At 34.3% G+C, this 21,693-nt stretch overlaps 1 protein-coding gene across 1 annotated transcript in view; it reads right to left on the bottom strand.

Annotated features, from left to right (window-relative positions):
* Positions 1–21,693, bottom strand: part of LOC114879405 (protein rhomboid) — a 500,898-nt gene that overhangs the window by 138,481 nt on the left and 340,724 nt on the right. The window contains exon 5 of the mRNA XM_046286803.1: positions 11,030–11,142. Coding sequence (XP_046142759.1) covers positions 11,030–11,142 — 113 coding nt within the window. The remainder of the gene's footprint in view (positions 1–11,029; positions 11,143–21,693) is intronic.

Genomic DNA, 21,693 nt, shown 5'->3' with positions numbered 1-21,693 from the left:
GAAAATTTATTTTTTACCCTATATTATAATTTTCCATTTTTTTTTACCGCTACAGCATAACTTTATTTACTGCTCGATAATTGACGCTCTACTGCAAGTATTTATTTAAAATGAAAAATAGTATGTATATCTTAGTCTGACATCTCGAAATTCAATTCTAAAATAAGGGTTTAACAAACGAAATAAAATTTTGATAAATTCTGCGAGTATTTTAAATCACTTTCGTAGTCCCGGCGATAAAATGGTGCTTAAGAGGCCCTCTTTAATCGCAAACCGTCGTGGCTCAGATTCGCGGTGGGGTTTAATCCGATGAAAGAACGCCGGAAAATCGTCCCTTATTACGAAGCGGAGCAGGGCTTTCTCGTGCTTGGAAAAATTCTAACCAGCGTCGTGGCGTTCGCGCGGAAATAAACGGGAAAAATGAAATCAGTCATATTAACTGTGCAAGCTTAAGTAAAATTTAACGCGGCAAAAGGGGCTGGATCTTTGTTTCGCGGCTTCCTGGCGGATTACGTTTTATACCCGCGACCTGGCCACGCAGATAGCCACCCTGTACCGTGCTGAAAGTCAGGCTCGCAGCAAGGGTAAGTAGAAAATGAGCGTTTCCGCGGCAGAGAAACGAGGGAACGGTGCGCGAGGGGTCTAGAAGCGAGGGTCGGAATAGCAGAAAGGAATCTACGTTTAATAGCCGTGTTTCTCGGAGAAATTTTCCGCTTTCTGCACGCTCCGGAGAAACTGCGATTAAAAACGTTGCTCGCGTGCCGGGGAAAGAAACGTATAGACGTTGAATGAAAATTATGGAATTCGAAAAGCTGAGGATCTTTACTCCCCCCTTTCAATCACAAATGTACTGTTGGATGCGAGGAAGGTCTCAGGACGCTCAGCCTCTTTTTTAATAAGAATCTTGATGAGATTCTATATAATTTTCTACATATACCCTCCAAGTCTCGGCGTTGTATCTTCAAAATTGACGGAGTTATGGCGAATTTTTTAAATCAATCTTGAACTTTACTCTTTAAAAGAGAAAAGTTTCTTTAAAAATTAAGATTTAAATGATTTTTCCTTTCCAACAAGATAAGTCAATGAGAGATTAGAATTTTCTGATCATTTTTTTGTATTGCTATTTATATTGGTTTAATAATATATATAATATTCTTTTAAATAGCAAATTATCAATAATGCGCTGTAATAGTCTTTAGAGGGCTGAAACTAACGATAAGATTTATTTTATTCGACGTATTGACCGCTTCTTGATGTATCGAAAGAGTCATCGACTGCCCCGTCCGAAGCTGTCGACGAATCATGAGGAGAAGCTATCCCTTGTTTCGAGCGGAAACACGTCACCGGATGCTTAAGGGCGCGTCTTTTGAATATCTGAATGTATCGGGAAGCCGACGTGTGCAGACCTATTGTGAAAAACTCCTATGTATTTGAAATATGGACAGTTTAGTTTACTCCTTGTTAACTTAATTGACTATGGAAAGTGCGAGCTCCACTCCCCGGCGCAACAATATGTTAATGAGAGTATAAAGAAGAAATATCTAATTTTTCAACAGTTTTGGAACTTCGATACATATCAGAAATATTTAACTTTTAAACATTAAGGGAGATTTTTAGTTCTTGCGCCCAATAGGATAGATGTGGAAGTTGTTGTTCAATAATAAAACCATTATAGAAAAATGATATTTATAGTAATTCACGGGTGATTTAATTTAAATTAAATTAAAATATTTAATTTTAAGAAATATTACAAACCAAATGTGTATTTTCCAGAACAGAATATTGAAAATAAGAAAAAATAAAGAAACTGAAGTGAAGTTATATGTATAATTGCTGACAGTGTTAACGATGGTATTTTGTTGGTTTTAATTAAAGTATTTATTAAATTTAACATTTGTTTTGAAGGAAATATCAAATACTTTAAAGAAAACTAGCATCATTTCCATAATTTTTAATTTTAAAACATTTTCAGTGCAGTTATTTTATTGAAGAAAAATTTCTAGAAATATTTTTATGAATCATTGATATCTGCATAAAGTTGTAAAATTTATGTTCGCGAAATAGAATTATGAAATTTTTTGCGACTTCTCTCGCTAGATGTAGCCCAGTGAAAATTTCAAAAAATATAACTTACTTAAAATACATTGCTTTTAAGTTGTCGTGGTATTTCTATTCTGAACCATATGTGCAAGTATATCAAATTTCTTCGAAAATATAAAATATCAATTAATAAAAGAAATGAAAATTGAAATGTTTAATTACATTAATATATTTATTATAAATCATTTTTAGTATTATAAAATATTTTATTACTTCAAATGCATAAATAATTTACTAAAGTATCTTTTAAAACATAAAATACTAATTTGTAAATTGTTTACATTAAAAAATAATCATTTTCGTGAATCTTTTAAATATTTTATAGTGGTATAATAATTGAAGACAATTATTTAAATTTAGAAAGTGCTTGCATGATGAATGCATAATTTACAATAACTTTGCATTTAATTATTTCTGAATAACTATTTTCTTTTTAAGTTATATGTAATGTTATTATTTCAATATTCATTATTTATTACCAATTTTTATTAAGCAACTCTGTTTTAATTAATCTTTCATATTTGCTTTCAAAATAATGTAGGTATAAAATTTTCAACGAAGAGATTAAACAGGGGTAATCTGCATCACGACCAACGAATATTTAAATTGCTTGAAAAGTTTGCTCTGCTGCGTTCCTTTTAACTTATGATCACAGTAAATATTTTTCAATTTTTGTTGTACACGGTGTAGTTAGATACGTCGCCGCTTAACTTCGTATGTGTGTTTTAATATGCGAAACGATACGCTGTTATTCATACGTGCTTTATAAATATAAATTTTGTAACTCGCGAGAAATTAAAAAATTTGCATGCAACCGGTGAAAGTTTCGTTATACTTGTATTTTAATTATTGCATCTAATCAATTTTAATTAAACCAAAATCATGGTGAAATTTAATTACATGGCAGTTTGTACGGAAATATATTTTAGTTAAAAAACAAGTGTATACTCTATAATTGATCTTGAGTTATTTAATTTTATTTATTGATATCAATTTTCAATTCTTTTCTGTGCTGCATTCCATGAAGCATTTTCTTAAAAAAAAAAATAAAAATTTACCCTTTATAATATTGTAATTACATTTAAATCTTGGATTTATGTAAATATAATATTAGATATAAAAAGTAGTTTTTTTAAAAATCATATTTTTATAACATAATTAAACAGTGTATAATTAATAAAAGAAATATTTAATTAAAAATATTCAGGAGATATTATTATATGATATTCGATACAAACTTCACCGATTTAGAAAATAAACACTTAATTTTTTTAAAAATTTCATTGTAACTAAATGAAAGAATAAATTAGATTTTGAAAGTTACCTAACCTAACCATATGCCTTAATTTTATAATGAAATATGGTTTTGAAAAGATCACTTCCATAATCACTTCTATGTATAAAGTTATACCTCTATTTTTCAATGAGCTTATAAATTTTAATTTGTGTTTGATATTATTTGGTTAATTGTGTTAAAGAATTAAAAATAAAAATGTCACGTTTGCATAAATTATTTCACCTTTAGATTTGCAATTACTTGTTTAATTCACTCTATATAAATTCTTAAACTTGACGATCAATAATATTATTAATTTCTATTAATCACAAGACATGATAGATTTAACTATAATATTTTCAAGAAAGCTTCCATTTCAAGCTTTATCGGTAGCTCCATACACGTCCACATGACAAATCATTGCACATCGTCGTGTCGGCGGAGAGCTCAGGTTACCTTGAATTCACGGGTACGTCTGATTGCTCGTAGCAGGACGAATCGCCGGCGATAAAGCATTCTTAGTTTTCCAATGTCAGAAGTAGTCGAGGTCCCGAGGGTGCCGTGTAGCCACTTTTACACCTTTTCTCGACTCACCGCGAAAATTTGCATGGTCCTCCCCCGTGAGCGACGAGGGAGGGGGGAGGGGGGGGGGGGGTCGTGGCATCGAGGCGACGCGACGAGGCGTCGAGACGTCGAGGCGTTGAGCCACAGAACAGGAGCGCGGACGAGAAAGGGAAGGGTGGGGGAGTATGGCACGAGACTTAAGGGCTCTACTCGCGTCGAATTCCAAGCGTGCTCACGCTACCTGCCTGGAATATAGTCTCGTCATATTTCCGTCCGGCCACCCTCCCGTTTCTCTGCTCTTTCATCTCCTCTCTCTTCTGTCCGCTTGACGCCCGAGCGATATTTTATTTGCAAAGAGCCTGCCTGCAGGTTGCCACCGCTTCTTATCTTGTGTGCACAGGAATGTCTCCTTGGTAGCGGCTGAGATTTCATGCTATCGAAAGAAAACAGAGGAAGAAGGAGAAATAGAGATGCAGGGACGAGCGAGTGAAACGTACCTTGTTACATTTTTATCTTCGATTCGCCTCGTTTCTCTATTCTTGTTTTTATTTTATTTTTTTTTTTTCAACGTTTTTTATCTCCCCCGTGTATTCTTTGCCATTTTCCTCGCCGTCTCTTTTCCCGCGGTTCGGTGGCCCGAGACGCGTGTGTTTGGTCACTGCTTTCGACGAAGAAAAATAAAACTTCAAACAGTTTTAATGGAATTTTGAACGACTCCTCTCCTTTATAACGAACAGTGGCTCGATGTCTTTAGAGAAATTTAGCAGTTTAATGCCTCCAGGGACAGAATACCGAAGTTCGGGGTACACTTTTCGTCAACGACCGCTACCTTAATCGAGGAAAATTTTTCACGATGCTTTCAGCTGACAGTTTGCTCGAGAATTTTTATGCTTTCCACTTCAGCGAGAAAGTTTATTGACAAACTTAAAAATACATTTTTTAGCTGATTTTCTGAGCAACTAGCGTAACCTGATATCTGCAACGGTTGGCATAACCTAACCTATCTTCTACCAATTTCTAACCTAACTGTATCACGTAATGTATGGTATCTACTTTTTTGTATTTTAACATTTATATTTTATTTTCTTTGTTATATATTGTGTATTTATATAATCTATTGATTTATATTCTTTATTTATTTATGTATTTATCTAACATTTTTTATATTTTTGTATTTTAAGAGTGATGAATTTTTCCCTCAAGAAAATACTAATATCGTCCAATGAACTAATCAATTTATTAGCCCTTTTGACCTAACCTATCTTTTACCGTATTCTAACCTAACTGATCTACTTTTTTGTATTTTAACATTTATATTTTATTTTCTTTGTTATATATTGTATATTTATTTATTTTTATTTTTGTATATTTATATATTCTATTGATTTATATTTTTAATATTTTTGTATTTTTGTATTTTAAGAATGATGAATTCTTCCCTCAAGAAAATACTAATATCGTCCAATGAAGTCTAATCAATTTATTAGCCCTTTTGATCCTTATTCTCCTTTACGTGCCAACTCCAGAGAACACTCATCCGCAGGCTATCCGTGACCAAGTAGTTTGAGTTTGATGATCTTACGAGTACCCGTATCCTATGTGGCAAAGACCGTTGACTCTTCTCCTAACTACCCATCCAAACATACCCTCTTACCTAATTCTGACTATCTCACGTCCACGGTCGAGTTTACACTGCTATATAATAAATGGATTAGTTACTTGTACCACTAATTTACAAGGCATCTATTGACCCGGTGTAAACAGATTGTATTATACTACTGTTCAGTAGCACCGAGCCTAGAAAAGTAAACTAATCTATACTACCTAGAACGATAGACAAACTCGTTTAGTATAAATTTTAATGACTTTCAGCTTCATATTTCATATTCATAGCACATCGTTTGAAATTATCGATTGTCTACGATTAATATTCCATACGTGTGATTAGGAACCTGTACGACATCACGTTACAAAAACCCGTTAAAATTGAAGTCCGACAGTAGTCCTTTGGGATCCTCTTCCTGTTAGAGTAGCTATTCAACGACACATAGATTTTTTTCGATCACAACTATACGAATCATGGGACACAATATCATCGCTGGGATACTGCAGCAAGTTGCAAGAAGCACTCAGCCGTACTAGGACAGCAGAATATACGACTGTTTTACGGCTCGAACAGTATACATCTCACGTCAATAAAAGCACAACGGTTGCAACAAAACATTTAACGACAACGATGCACAACGACGCTGGGGTGAGTCGTCAGAGAGGGTGCTAATTATTGGCTGGGGATAATTCGGTGACACCTTCTACAACAGGGACATCTACCTGTATATTACCCCTATATTCTTTTTCATAGGTTTGCACCTATGTATCCATTTGTAAATACAAATTGTTCTGAATTGTTGTCATAGTATTCTATGGGAATAAATAAGACAGAAATGTTATAAAAAACATAGCTATTTGAAATTTGATTGAAAAGTTACAGTGGAAATATGAAACCTTTTAAGCAAGCTGCCTTTAATTTCTTATTCTACCCAGTTCACTTTAATTTTGTCATACCTTTGTGAATGCGCCATTAATTTTCTGTATTACAGTAGAGTCTAGTTATATTGTCATCTGAGTGATTTGAGTTTCACATGAATTTTTAATCACGCTAGTACCACTCTTACATTATCATACTCTACGAAGATGATACACTTCTATCTCCTCTGCTTCTCTAAATGAAAGCTTGGACGTCTGAAAAATTTTCCATTTTACAGTCTCATCTGCGGCAATATAACGAGAGTCTACTGTAGTAAAAATATGGAACTGTTTAGGCAAGCTATCTTTAAATTATTATTCTACCAAATTTTGATTTTGCTTTATCTTTGTGAATGCACCATTAATTTTTAGCATGTTGCAATTTCTTGTTTGAAAATTTTCTAAAGACAGAAGCCCAATAACGTAAGATTGAGTGATCTTGAAGGCCAAAATATTGATCTTCTTCTATCTATACATTTTTAAGGAAAATAATTATTCAACTAGTGACAAACTTGTATTCCATGTGTATAAACAAACTAAATATAAATATCATTGATTTATTTTTGACTGTATATAAAATTAATTGCAAATCTTTTATCATTCCACTAGTGTTTTATAGTTTTGTTTTAATTTTGTTTTAAATCTTCAAATGTAACAATCTTCAAAAAGCATTATTCCCCAACTTTATTGTATTATTTATATAAAGTCAGAAAACTTGTACCTGCCAGATAGCTTTACTTGTCAAACAAAAATAAACTCTAAGGCACTGAATGTTTTTGTAGAAACTGTTGTTATAAAATATGGTTTTTAAAATGCTTCAACTCTATTGTTTTCTGTTAATGTTTGTATTATAAACAAAAAACCTTATTCGCTGAGGCATTTGATCATCTCCCCTTTATTCCTTTATCCTTTGATCTTTGCGTATATACACCAGTGTTCAGATTTCTGTTTTTGTCAGCAATTTTCTGTTCATATCATTTTTACTTGTCATGTTTTCTCTGTCTTCGCTTCCATTTTTTAATCATGCACGCGCCTTTTTTGCATCCTTTTTTCTCTCCATTACTCACCCTTTCTCCACTCATTCTACTCATTCACCGACTCACTCTCGTCGTGCTTTCATTTTTCTTTGTTTCTCTTTTCGATCTTCGTGCCGACGATACGATGAATTATTTATGAACGGCACCCAGAAACAAGTCGTATCGATCACGCTTGAAGGACCTGGCGCCTTCTCCGTGTTTGATACATATCCTCGCCTATTAATCTCATCGAGTTACCCACGAAAGAAAGAAAAACAATTATTAACCCTTTCGTTTCGGTGTGCCCTTGGTTACGATCGTGAATTTATCGCTGAAACTTTATTAATAATTTGCTTAATACCAAGTTATTATGGTGAAAATTGATATTAATTTAATATTTAAAGAGTTAGCGTTTACATATGAAAATTTGAAACCGTTTAATTCGTTATTGCATTATATAATGTTGTCGAAAGCCTGTTAATACACCTTTTGATACTAGCGATTATTGGGCGAAAATTAATTAACCCTTTGCACCCAGGATGCCAGTTGCACTGATGCAGTAAAATGTTTGTTCTTTTAGATCATAAATTCTATCTACAATTACTTAGTTGATTGTTGGAACGACACGGTAAAGCGCTTTCGAGTGCAAAGGATTACAATTGAGTCTGATTATGTTTTCGTGGATGGGGTTGGAGAAATGGACAATTTTTCAGGTCTCCAAGATCTCATTTTGAGATTATCATTTTGAAATTTCGTGTCTAATTTTAATGACATTCTCAGGGGTCAAAGTGACCCTGTATCCGACTAACGCGTCGGCCAAAATATCCGTCCTTCGAAGATTAAGATCGAACTGACGACGAAACTAGCGCTCGTTTCGGCAGTCGTTAAAGGACGATCGCGACTAGTGATTAAGGAAAATCTTCTCTTGACATCTGTCGAGAACGAAGATTGTGATATCTGTATTATTTAGAATTCTGATACGCGTTGTATTGTTGTTAATAAACCGTTTTCTTGTATCCTGTTAATCCCATGTAGTGATTAAGTATGTCCTGCGGCGGCATTCCCGGGTGTAACATTCGTGTCCGAAGTGGGATTTACTCGTAATGAACTAGATATGAAATTTAACTCCTATCGTTTCATTGTCACTATTTTATCTATAGATTTACGGGCTTAACATTAGGCGTGTAACATTACACAACTGTATATAAATAGTTACATAAGTAAATAATGTAAATATGTAATGTTATTTCTGAAAACATCTCCTGGGATCTGTTGTTTTATTGCATAAATAAATCAGATGTAAGAGAAAATCTAATAATAAGAGGAATTACAGTCCTGGGCCCAACTTTCCCCATGGGCCCCATTTCAACTCTTCCATTTACTATATCACGAAGTATTAAATGAAATTATTTTTTATTATTACTTCTTTATTTCACGGTTAAGTGTTATTTAATTTTCTTTAGAATTATGAAATCAATTTCAAAATTTAATTAATTATCGTATTAACCCTGAAAGGTGATAGCTCCTGGTCCCAGAAATCTTATTCCGGTGTTGAAATGTTAAAATTAATAAAACCCTTACAGTTTCTTATTCGACGAACATTCTTTTCTCCCGTGTGCAAATTGTTCCTTTCTAAAATTCTTTTCAAATGTAAAACTCGAGGGAATGTTGAGCGAAGGAATTCGCAACAGCGACTAACCGTGGAGAAATTTTCGACCGACTAGGAAATCGTATCTCTATAAGCAATGACTGGAAACGCATTTGCTTGCTGTGACGAGTAGAACGAAAGAGGTTAGGAAAAGAGGACGAAAAAGAAGGGCCGTATGAACGACGAATAGGAAGCAGAAAGACGTTGGTGTTTCACGTGTCGTACGTCGGAACTTTCTCGGGGTTCCCTCGCATGGGTAACGATGCGAAGCATAAAATGCAGAACAGAAATACAGTAAGAAGGTCCTCGTCGTCAGTGTCGTCGAATATTTCAGCGGAATAATAAAATGAACCTTTTCTTTTGTGCGTTTCCATCGTTTCACCTACTTTTCTACTTTTCCCCCGCCATCCTTTTTACCATTTTCATTCGCCAGCATCGTCGACAGATAACTTTATCCTTAACATCATAATACCGCGTGCTCTTTACCTTTTCTGCTTTCATTGACTGTCAACTTTTTATCTCGTCGAATATTTCGTTGAGAATTATATTACTTACGAGTGAAGATAAATAAATGTAAAAATTTATCGCTAAGTATTTCTTTTATTAACCCTCGAACAGCGAAACCTGAGTCAATTGTGACCCAAACAAGGATATTAACCCAAAGTTAAATATATAATTTTTGAACAAAAAGGCTTTATATATTTGAAAAATAATTTTTGTAAAATTTAGGAAATGAAAATAATGTAAAATACAAAATAAAATTATAATTTGGGCTGTGACAGTTACAGGGGTGATAATAATCTTCGCACTATAATTTAATAAACATTGCAGTCTTTTTAAGAAAATAAAATAATTTCAAGGTGATAATCCGTATTATAAATTAAGTACGAAGTAATCGATCGTAATGCTGCCGTTGCATTCAGCGTAAATTACATAATATAGTGCTCCTTGTCAACAAGGATAATTGTCATCCTACAGTAGTAGAATTATCTTACAGATTATAGGAGATTACTACTGGTTCTATTCTAGTTAAACCTCTCATCGTCAGTCGTATAACTTTAAGATAACAGGAATGATGGCCCAAGTCCGAATTGATCTTGGTGGCCTCATGCGGGGAAACTGAGAAACTCCGGGCGCTCCTTGTCTCGCCTGCATAGGAAGACAAGGACAGCGCGATAGTCAGGCAGTCATGTTGGCAGGATCAAAAGCGATTTCCTAGTTCAAAGATTTTGAGGCGAGGAAGCAATATTTTCTCATGATTCTTCTTCTAAAATATTCTTTGGATAATTGTACAGCGACGTACAAAGTCCGATTTTGCAATTTGGCTTCTGAAACCATTTTAAAAGTAGGAAAAAAAAAAAGGATTTGTTTTATTATTTTTCCCAAAAAGCACTCTGTACGTCGATCGGTGTACTATTCCTGTCTTGTGTTTCCCGTTGATCCTTAAATTGCTGTCACAAATTAAAGACTTCCTTTCTAGCTTAAAAATTACAAAATAAATTAGAAAGGACTAAAAGTTTTCCTTACTCTTTTTTTTGAAGTTCTTACGTAAGGATCCTACGATAAGATTTTTGGGTGTTCACCCACACTCTCTCTGCATTTAAAAAAAATTTAAATTTAATGAACTTTTCACAAAAATTATTATAAATTTTCGCTAATGGAAAGGTAGTAACCTCTTGTACTACGTTTGTAACTATTGCGTAGCATTTGTTGCAAATTAAATTATGGACGTATAATAAATTTCTCGAGCTTATGAATTATGAATAACTAATGAATTTTTTTTTTTAATGATTTATTTTTGTGTTTAAAGTCAAGTTGTTTGCTTCCGTTTTTAAAAATGTAAAATTTTATGAAGAATAAAAATATATATATGAAGGTAAATGAAATTGTAGTCAAACATACCTGCGGAATAGAGGAGGCTCGTGTACGAGTAGATGAAAATCGTTTTCCGAGCAAACCTCACGGTCACGATGGTGAACCGCGCATTTGAAGCTTCTAGTTCGTTTTCCGCTCATCTGCAATTGAAATAAAAAATAGAATTACGATAATGTCATGCTAAAAATTTTTCTCTATACTACCCTCTACTTTAGGGTAAACAATGTATTTGTATCTTCTTCTGCGTAATTTGAAATTTCTTTGTAGTTATTTTAAAAATTAAGTATACGTTATTTATTATAATTAATATTTTGCAAGCAAAATGAGTCACGTTTATTGCCAGCATGTTGGGCTATTTCAGAAAAAACTGAAAGGATTGTAAATTTTAGTGACTCAGGTCAGTAGTGTAACTGAGGGGGAGGGGGAAATTAGAAGTCAGCTGACATCCATATTAGGAATCTAAAATCCTAGTTCTTAATTAATACTAGAAATAAACAAAAATGAAAAAAAGTAGAGCAAATACTGTCCTGGTGCTAATAAGGTATGCGAAAAAATGTTTTTGGACCTACCCCCTATCTATGGGGCAATCATGTTTGTGTCTTGGCTCAGATGGACTCTATTACTCAAATAGAGGTATATGGCAACAAAATAAAATGAAGAATTTTAATTGAAGAAGAAATAGAACTTTAATATTTTAAAAATGAAATTTCAAGAAAGTTCTACGTACAATATTTATATGAAAATTTTCGAATAGCTTCGTTTAGTGGAACAAATTGAAGGGCACAAAAGGTAGTTGCAGTTCTTGGCACGATCTGCTCGAGGTACCCGGTTCAGTGTTCTTTTAGCTGCGGTGTCTGATATTTGGATCAGGATCCGTTAACGCGGTTAGGCAAATGCAAGCAGGAACGCTAGCAAACTCCTTGAGCTAAGTCCTGTACATAGAGCTGCTCTGTACCATAAGGATACGGACAAACATTCACGAACCCGAGTATATACCGTCTTTCGCGTGCAGTTTGTACCAATGTAGTCAGAGGAAAGTGTATAGACAGTGGTGTAAGATTTAGTTACATTACTATCCATCGATCTGGGAAACTCTTGTTATTCCGTTTACTGTTCTAGGCGACAGCTTATTTCGAGTATGAGGTTCAAAGATTAACGAGCTCGTTATTGGCTCTGCTGTCTTTCTGGCTATAGCACCAACTCTGAATTTGATGCTTTGTATAAAAAAGGAATTATTTAAATATTTAGGTATATCAAGTTGAGTAATGGTTTATTATCTGCCCAGTATCTCTGATATTTTTCAAGTTTAAATATACTGAAAAAGATAAAATATTGTTTAAAAAAGTGTTGCAAACATTTTAAAATCTCAAAGGTATTCCACGCAAATGAGCAAGCTTATTCTTAAAACAGCTGGAGATAGAAAAAAATAGAATTTTTCTTTATAAGTGCAACGATGCACCTAAAATATGAAAATGCACGCTTTTTATAATGCAACTACACGTTACCTTTATGTAGATCAGTTTTTTAAATTATTCTGCATAAACAATTTCTTTGCATGGAACTGTATGTTCTTTTTAAAAATATTTTAATAAAATGATTCATTGTAGTTGCTGTTTTCATATGAATTGAAAAGCAAATACAAGAGAAATTAGAAACTGTCAAAATTTTATTTAAAAATAATTATTTATTCTTTTGTAAATATAAATACCAAAATTTCGTGGAATTTTCCAAAGCGATTGAAGTGTGTGTGTGAACATCGAGACAAAGCACGATGGAGCAAGTTTTGTCCATGAACAACCAGCTGCCGGAAGCCCGCAGTGTTTCTTGCTCATTTGATTGCCAAAAGGAGGTGGTCATAAGGAAGGGTAGCACGAGTGGTGTACGCCGTGGCCGATTAACTCGAGAAAGGATTTCTAGCCAAGGAAGAAACTTAAATTTATCGTTACCCTCGAGTTTCTATTCGTATTCCACTCGTATTTCATGCAGTACATCACATATATTTTTTTTTACAGATTCTTTACTTAAATTAATTTTTTGCAAATTGTTATTACAGTAGGCTCTCGTTATATCGCCATGTGAGCCATTTTATCTCTGCACAAATTTTCAAGCATACATCATAACTCACGAAAATTATACACTTCTACCCTTTTTACCCCCCTCCAAATGATTGGCAATACAGCGCCGTAATATAACAAGAGCCTACTTTATATGTATACTGATATAAAATTGAATGCAAAATTTTATGTTTATTTTCTAATCATTCAAATTTCTGATAAAATGCGGAAAATTATTTTTCTGAAAAATGGAATTATCTATATACAACACGTTAAAAAACAGGTTCTAATGAATACAGGTCACAAAATTAATATTGTCGACATCACAAACAATCCTCTGTTTTGCATGGAACAAGAAACTTTACCGTTTCTGGTGCATTTGCGTGACATGATTACCCGTCCCCACTTGTTTACATACACACATTTCATAAGAGGATTGTTATCCCGTTCCATCAGACAATTGTTAGTTACACATCCTCGCGATCGCGAATGAACATTTACAAAGAGCATAAATTTTCATAGTATGCTAAGGGATAACATCGTATTACTCAAATCTATAAATAATTTAATAAATAACAATAGTACTATATTAACAAAATTTTACAATAGTATTTATTACAATATTATAATATTTATTAATACTGATCAAAATATCTCTTAATGATTACTGAACATTTCTATATCACTTTACCCTTTGTTAATTAATTTTTCTGTAAATCACTATTTATTTATAACTAAAATAAATCAATTCTGTCTTTTCTAACAACTAGTAAAATTCTACAAAATGATAATCACCTTATAAAACTAAAATGTTTTCGTAACTTTGATTGTTATTAAATTATTTTGATTAATTGATTCCAGTGTTAATTACAATAGTACCATAAAAGTAAATTTAATTTCATTTTTCTAGCAGTATTATATTTCACAAATTTTCAAAAGTATTGAAATATTGTTATTATACACGCGTCCATTAAAAGCTAACAACATAGACACATTCGTCCTTGAACTCCTTTAATTTAATGATTCTACTAGTCTGTTTGTAATTCATTCGTGTAATTATCACGGAAACGAGGGGACAGGTGCACGCACAATGCCAGTATAGTACTCTGGTTAATGAAAGACGAGAACGCGTAGCGTTTAACTTTACATACAGTAGTCTCTCGTTATATTGCCGCTGACGTTGCTGTAGGAGCTGAAAATTTGTCAAGCTGAAACTCTCTTTTGAAAAGGGGAGAGGAGATAGAAACGTATCATTTTCACAGACTACGGCGGTGGAAGGGTGGCATTAGTATTCTTTAAAATTCATGCGAACGTCGAATCGCTAATGTGGCAATATAACGAGAGCCTACTGTATTCCTTAAGCATATCCTACCTACGAAGGTTTTACTGGCAATGAAGCAGCGAAGATTCGTTGCCGGCCAGTGTCCGGCTAAGTAAGTAAATCTTCTACGTGAATTTACGATCCCAGGGGAGTCGCTTCGTGTGTCTCGTCGTCGTAGCCAGGATCGATAGCATCGCAGAAGGAGCCCAAGGGCTTGTTCTATTAATCTCGATCGTTTGCTACATGTTTATCGTTCTGCCGCAACGTATCCAGGATATTTAGAAGAATCCGACTTTAGGCCACGTCACTCGAAATCTCGTGCTCACTTTTTGTTGACGACTTGTGGATTCTACCATGGAATTAAATTTCTTGTTTACGGTTATCTGGGGCTTCGAAGTTACACGAGCGGTGCGCACGATAACACCGGACAATAATAGTAAAAATGTCCTGTCACCTCTATGGTATTAAGACCCTGAATTTATGAATATAAATGAATGTGGGGGTTATAAGCGGGAGCATGGCGCCCCGGCGCCTGTGCCTCTCTTTCCCGTGATGGCCGCAAGGTGTCGCACGAGTACTTTCTCGCAAGCGCTCCATCACGGGCCTTGTGGATATATATAGAAGATCTGTGAATATAGAACCTAGGCGTCTGGGGTAGGGACCGTCCACGTCAGCCCTACTGACGAGTTCTAGTGGACGTTTCTCGAGACGAAACGCCCATAATTTTCCGTCGGCATCCTACATGAATATGAAATAGAAATTGATACAATTTGATTTTGGTTTCATCAAATCAGTTTCATTGATTTTTCCTCTAAATTGATTATAGGAGTTATATTGTTGTGGTGCTATAAAGAGTCAGTAGAAGAGGCGCCCTTAGTCCGAAGTGATCTTGAGGACCTCGTGCGGAGAAATGAAGAAACTCCGGACGGTTCTTGTCTCTCTACGCAGCCATGTTGACGTGGACTCAAATACAGCAATTTCGTAATTCAAAGATTCTGAGGCGAAGAATCAATATTTTCTCATGATTCTTTTTCTAAAATATTCTCCGTACAATTACCCAGAGCTTTACAGAGCCCGAATTAGCAATCTGCTTCAAAACTTTATAAAAAATACGTTTTAGAGCAGAACATTTTTTACAATTTTTCTCAAAAAGCGCTCTGTACGTCGGTGGATATACTTCTCCCGAGTATGAATATCATAATTATTATACGTTTCTCTGAGAATTGTGACCAGAAAACGTGAATTACTTTTTCGTGTTTCACGAGGAACTAGTGTTATTTCACAAGTTCTTACTATTTGAAGACTTCTTTACTATATAGCGTTAGAATATAAGATTTTTAAACAAATCAAGCCACTGAGATTGATAGTAACTTGCAACGTAACTTGGGAAGACGTATAAGAACGCCGATGCCGCATGAACAATGACAAGTTCGTTGAAGATCACGGATGTAATCGTCGGGCGATTGGTTAATCAATGTTTCTGGAGATTCTAAGTAACGCAACTGGAGATTGCTCGCGGCAAATGAGTCCGTGGGACGTCGAACTGTTGCGGTTTCTATCGAACGGTAACAAAGATCGATGGGAAACGCGCGGACCGACGCCTTTCGTCGAGGGTCGGACAATAGGTGCAGAGTGCGCTATTATCGCGCGAACGTAGTAAATCCAAACCGACGAGTCAGCCCGTCGTAAACACGAGTACAGCCGGCCAGTTTAATTCGATTAGGGCACGATCATCGGACTGCTCGATTGTCCGGCAGTGAATTCCCTCGTTGCGCCTCCACCCTACGTTAACTTTGTGCTCTTGCGCGCACTGCAATCTAATGGCAGTTCTATAAACACAATCGATCGGACAACGAAGGGAGACACGTTGATAAACGCGCTGCTGTTGAACATCGTACGTTTGGGCAAAACAGCGAAAATTCGAAGGGAATACAAGATGCAAAATAGAAAAGATGAAAGTTTTTCCTTTGTTTTTTATTATTCCCTCCATGTTTTCATTTGGGATTTTTTGCGTCAATACTGAGCCTACTCGGTCGCCAGTCATTCAAACTATGCACGTTAGAAGTTAATTGTTTATAAAGTTCTTACTTAATAATTCCCCGATTTTCGGTCTCTTCTAAGAAATGAGGAATTATCACGTATTAATGGCATATGTGCCCTCTTCACAGTTCTTTTGTTTCTGTGACTCATAAATAATACGTGTGAGTATAAGGCGTTTCAAACAGGGAATTATCGAGCATTAAGTCGTAATTTTATTACGACGTACCGACGCGACGTACAGAGTGTTTTTTGGGAAAAATTGTAAAAACTTTTCTTCTCTAAAATGTATTTTTTATACTGTTTTGAGCCAGATTGCAAAATCGGGCTCTGTAAAGTTCTGAGCAATTGTATGAAGAATATTTTAGAAAAAGAATCATGAAAAAATATTGATTCTTCGCCTCAGAATCTTTGAATTACGAAATTGCTTACTAAATTTCTTTTGACACGGGAAATATACAGTTTTGTGTACCTACTTTTTAAACACCCTGTATATGTACTTTGGATGCAGGTTACTATCGCAGTGCTAATAAAGAAAGAATGGTTAAGAACAGTTGCCACATGGAATAATAATGTTAAATGTGATGATCATTACTTTTTATACACCATGCCTGCACAACTGGCATTTTGTAGGTAGTGGACGGTTACCGTTGCCCAGTGGGCACAGTGTCATATATGACAAGCTATTAGGGAGTAGGGAGCAACCTTCCCATTCTTCACCTTCTTTTTCACTTTTTCGTCGTTATATCACTCTTATAATACCTTCAAGGTGGATATATTTGACGTTTAACACACACCACAGGTTTGACGTTTATTACATTGTGTCGTTTGCTAAAAGCAGCAATGGTTATTGTTCTTTTATTGGACGTCTCCACACCATGTGGTTGATTTTTTTTCTTTGAGACAAACGATCACTGGAGGTGATAAAATAATTATTAACCAAATTGCTTTGAATTAAAATTTTATTATAGAGAATATAATTTAAATAATTTAGTGATAAAGTTTGAATTGTGGTTTCAAAGATGTATTTAATTATAGAAATTTCAAAGAAACAAAAATTCCTCATTAGGTAGAAAAAATATGAAAATTTACGTATAATTTGTAATGTTCACAGCAATGAAAAGCATTTAGTACTATGACATATCATTATTTATTATCATACGAAAATGTACCCTAATTTCGCTTTCTTGAAATATTATAGAGTGGGGATCGAATGTCTATGTCTACTTTACTACTTGCTGCATACGCCTGATTTATCATCGTTTTTTTCATTATCCGTAGATCTCGATGAACAGATGTTCTCCGTTGCTGTAGATAAACAAAATCAAAATTTCCAAAAGGTTCTAGCTTCAATATAAATGTCAACCGTAGATCAAAAGCAGGACCGTATCTAGAGCCTTCCAGGTCTTAGGCATACGAATGAAAATTAGACCCCTTCTTAGGCATACGGGCTAAACCTTGTTGTCTGTATTTTAAAAAACTTAATTTCTTAATCCAGGATCATCCACTGGATCCTCACAATTACAAATTCATTATTATTGCAATCCTGTGGTGCTGGGCCTCGATTACATAATCGATTATCCAATGATGAATTCTCGATGACCACTAATTCGCGCTCCTCTTCATGGCTTTAGTTTTTATAGAATTTCTCATCCTGTTTACACGTCTTGGACGTTCGCTAACGTTCCTAATTTGACGTTGCCCAAAAGTTCCTGTCCCGAGCTGCCAAAGTTAACTCAACGTTTTATCTTATCTACTAATTTTGACCCGTGAGAAATTAAATTTATAAATTTATTTATTTCATGGAGTAATAATAAACATCTCTATGCGAGCCCTTTGTTACAATGGGCTCTACGCACGTGTCTATTCGTGTAGGGGCAAACACGACCCTATTCAAAAGCCAAGGCACGAGTTTCAATTAAGTTCCAACACTTCGGGATAATCATCATTTGGTTCGATTCAAAAATAAAGGAAAGGAAAGGACCCGGTCGATCTATAAATCTCCGCAGCCGTTCGACAAAGCGAATGCGCATGCGCGTAGAAAGAAAAGACGCAATTCCCCTAGGTCCAGTAGATCCAGTCAGGTGTGCTCGTTGGTTGCCTTGGAAGGGTAGAGTAACACGTATACGCGTGGTAACATAGAGTGAATTTTCTCGAGCATTGTCGAGAGGTACGGCTCTATTCGATTTCGTATCAAATCGAATCGAATGGAATGAGCAGGAGTAGGAGTGGTTTCCACCGGACGAGCGGCAAACCGACGTTTGTCCGAACAGGAGAATTTACCCCATTGGCCGGCCTAATGGCACGGATTTCATTATGCTGGGTTTACACGAGGCCGGGCCTACATTGCGCGGCAAGTCTCCCTCCCCTCTCGACGATTTGGAATGCAAAACTGTTACCTGCGCAAATTTGCTCGTGGAGAATATTGGTCCGTGGAATGGTTTAATCGTGTTCACGACCCTACGGTGAAGAAGAGTTTCAATTCGTGAAACGGTAAAGGAGCATTCACACCGGCAATCTTAAAATGATATTGGTAAATACGTGCTTAGAAAAAGGTACATTCGCGAAATTGGCGATATAGGTGAAGCAGGAATTTTCAAAATCTTAATTTTGACCGTATTAATATTAGAAGGGATTTAGAAACAAAATAATATGATTTTTAGTTATTAAATATTATCAAATTTAGTATATAACTAAGAAATATGAATAATAAATAAAAATCAATTCAAATTTTCCCGCGTAAACGTTTACGTGTAAGTGGTGGGGGGCCATAGACCTATATATATGGAACCCTCTCTCCTATATTGTCATTGTCCTCGGGAATACTTGCAGGGAAGAGTAAGAACTTGGGACATCATTATTTTTCCTGTGGAGGTCTGATTTGATTATGGGTGTATCACCCTCCGATGCCGATGATGTTTTATATTATTAAGGTCATTACCCCGAGTAACTTTCAAAAGGTTTTAGTCGGCGGCCATTGTTTATTATAAAATTATGAATAAAGGAAATTTGAATAATATAGGACGTTAGATATAGTACGTACTTGAGGCCAACGTTGTATATTTCTTATACAATTATATCTTCACCAACAATTTCAATGGACATAAGTTGTGGAAGAGTAGGTTAGGTTAGGTCTGCCAAAACAAAAAAGTTAGGTGACTTTATTCTTTATAGAAATATTTTTAGTAAATTCAGAATTGAGGTATTTAGGATGTTTGAATGTAACTGTACCTAACTTAACTTCTACAACTTTTTAGGTTAGGTTAGATTCGTCGAAACATAAAAGTAAGGTGCCATTTTATTTTGTGCAGAAATACTTTCAGTAAATCGATAATTAAGGTATTGACGATGTTTAAAAGTATTAATTATATTATATCAATCATTTAGCTTTTTTAAATAAGAAATTATTATCACGTATGTAAGATATAGAGAAGTGTGAATGCTGTACAATATTTAAATTAATCAAATGTATATTAATTTATAATATCCTAAAGACATAATATTTTTGATATTTTGATTTCTGTTTACACAACTTAATTTTTAATTTCACTCATAAATTGCTGTGTAACTAATTATGTTAAAGTATAAAGGTTATTTAGCAAACAGAACGTAAAAGCAAGAACTGTTTGGTTCTTTCTTTTTGAGCTATGGTCTCAAAGGAGGCACACATCATTTTTAGATTTGAAATTAAGTTTGGCAAGATTCCAACGTATCGACGTGAGAACCTTGCTCTACGAGTACGCTCACGTGCAAAGGTAATCCACTAGACGGTGCGCTTAAAGCTTTCACGATAATTGGACTGGTTTATACTGGCATAAACAACTCACGACAGATTTAGCTCGTAAAATTTGATTAACATTCCTCTTTCACGGAACTAATAAATTTAATGAAATTCCGTTGCCAAATTCCTGTTTTTCTTCGACGATAGTAATTAATACCTACCTGATTAATCAAAATTAATATTTATTATAAGTTTACAAGTTAAAAATAATCAGTAATTACCTGATCAATTAAAAGTGACATTTATTGATTTTTATCAGAAATAAAATGATTTTAATTCACTGATTAGACACTTTTTTGAAGTTTCGTTAAATTATGACTAATTACAAGTTTCAAAAGATAAGATTAGAGTATAAATTAAAATATTTATGCTACAATTTTATTAATTTTGTTTGCGATAAGATGAAAGAAAACGTATTCATTTCAGTAAAATTAATTTTGAATATTAATAAAAAATTTTAAACACTGTATGTTAAGCAATACAAGTTCGTATTATTTTGAAATTTTTATTTAATTATTTAGAAGAATTTAATCGTTTCATCGACTATATATAAAGAATTTATTGAAGAATAATAGGAATAAAATGACCGTAGGTAATACCTGTTGTTTAGAGGCGTTAATTGTAATTTTAATGCGATTGAATCTCTCAACGGGATCGAGCGACGTTATATGCGGCTTTGTTGACCGCGGCACAGAGTTCCGAGGTTGCAGCTTACCCGCAACTGGTTATCCATTGTTCAATTAACAATTACGAATGAATATTAATTGCAAACTCTCCAATTTTCGCAAGTAACGTGACTGAATGCTGGCTAGAAATACTAGCTTGCTCGCGATAATGACGTAGGTGTGCATACAACGCACAACACATAATCGATTAAATTGTGTACACTCGTGGTTTCTAGTGAAAATTCATTTAAACTGAAGGAAATTTTCAAATTTTCTCATTTTATTCATTTATGACTTCGGAAAATTATATTGTTGGTCGAAAGGAATTTAATTACTTTTTGGAATTTTTCTTAACAAAGAAACTTATTCCATTGTTGTATATCTAAATTAACAACAATTATTGATTCGATGACTTTGAAATTTTATTACTTAAATTCTTTTATACAAGAATATAGAATTTCTAAAAATGATGATGTGCTTTTAAATGTTAAGTTGACTTGTATTAACCTATTTCTGAAATAGTTATTTATGTAAAAGTTATATAAAAAATTACCATATTTTCATAGATTAGTTTGGTAGAATTTCGAATAATTTTTATAAAACATTTTACACATGAACCAACGCCGGATTAAGGGGAAGTCTAAAGGAGGCTGCACCCCAACCCCAAACTTGCAGGAGGCCTTTTACTATCTGAAAAAATATTAAATAAAATTTTGTTATTGCTGCCCCTTTTTTTATTTGTCAAATATTTTTTCGACTATAATGTCACAGCAAAATTTAATCAGATTTATCTAACATCATAATCGGCTTAATTCTCCGTAGACACAAGTTCG

The sequence above is a fragment of the Osmia bicornis genome, chromosome 8, assembly GCF_907164935.1.
Source record: "Osmia bicornis bicornis chromosome 8, iOsmBic2.1, whole genome shotgun sequence".
Classification (NCBI taxonomy): domain Eukaryota; kingdom Metazoa; phylum Arthropoda; class Insecta; order Hymenoptera; family Megachilidae; genus Osmia; species Osmia bicornis.
The sequence above is the reverse complement of the archived record's forward strand: the minus strand, read 5'-3'. Positions and strand labels throughout refer to the sequence as shown.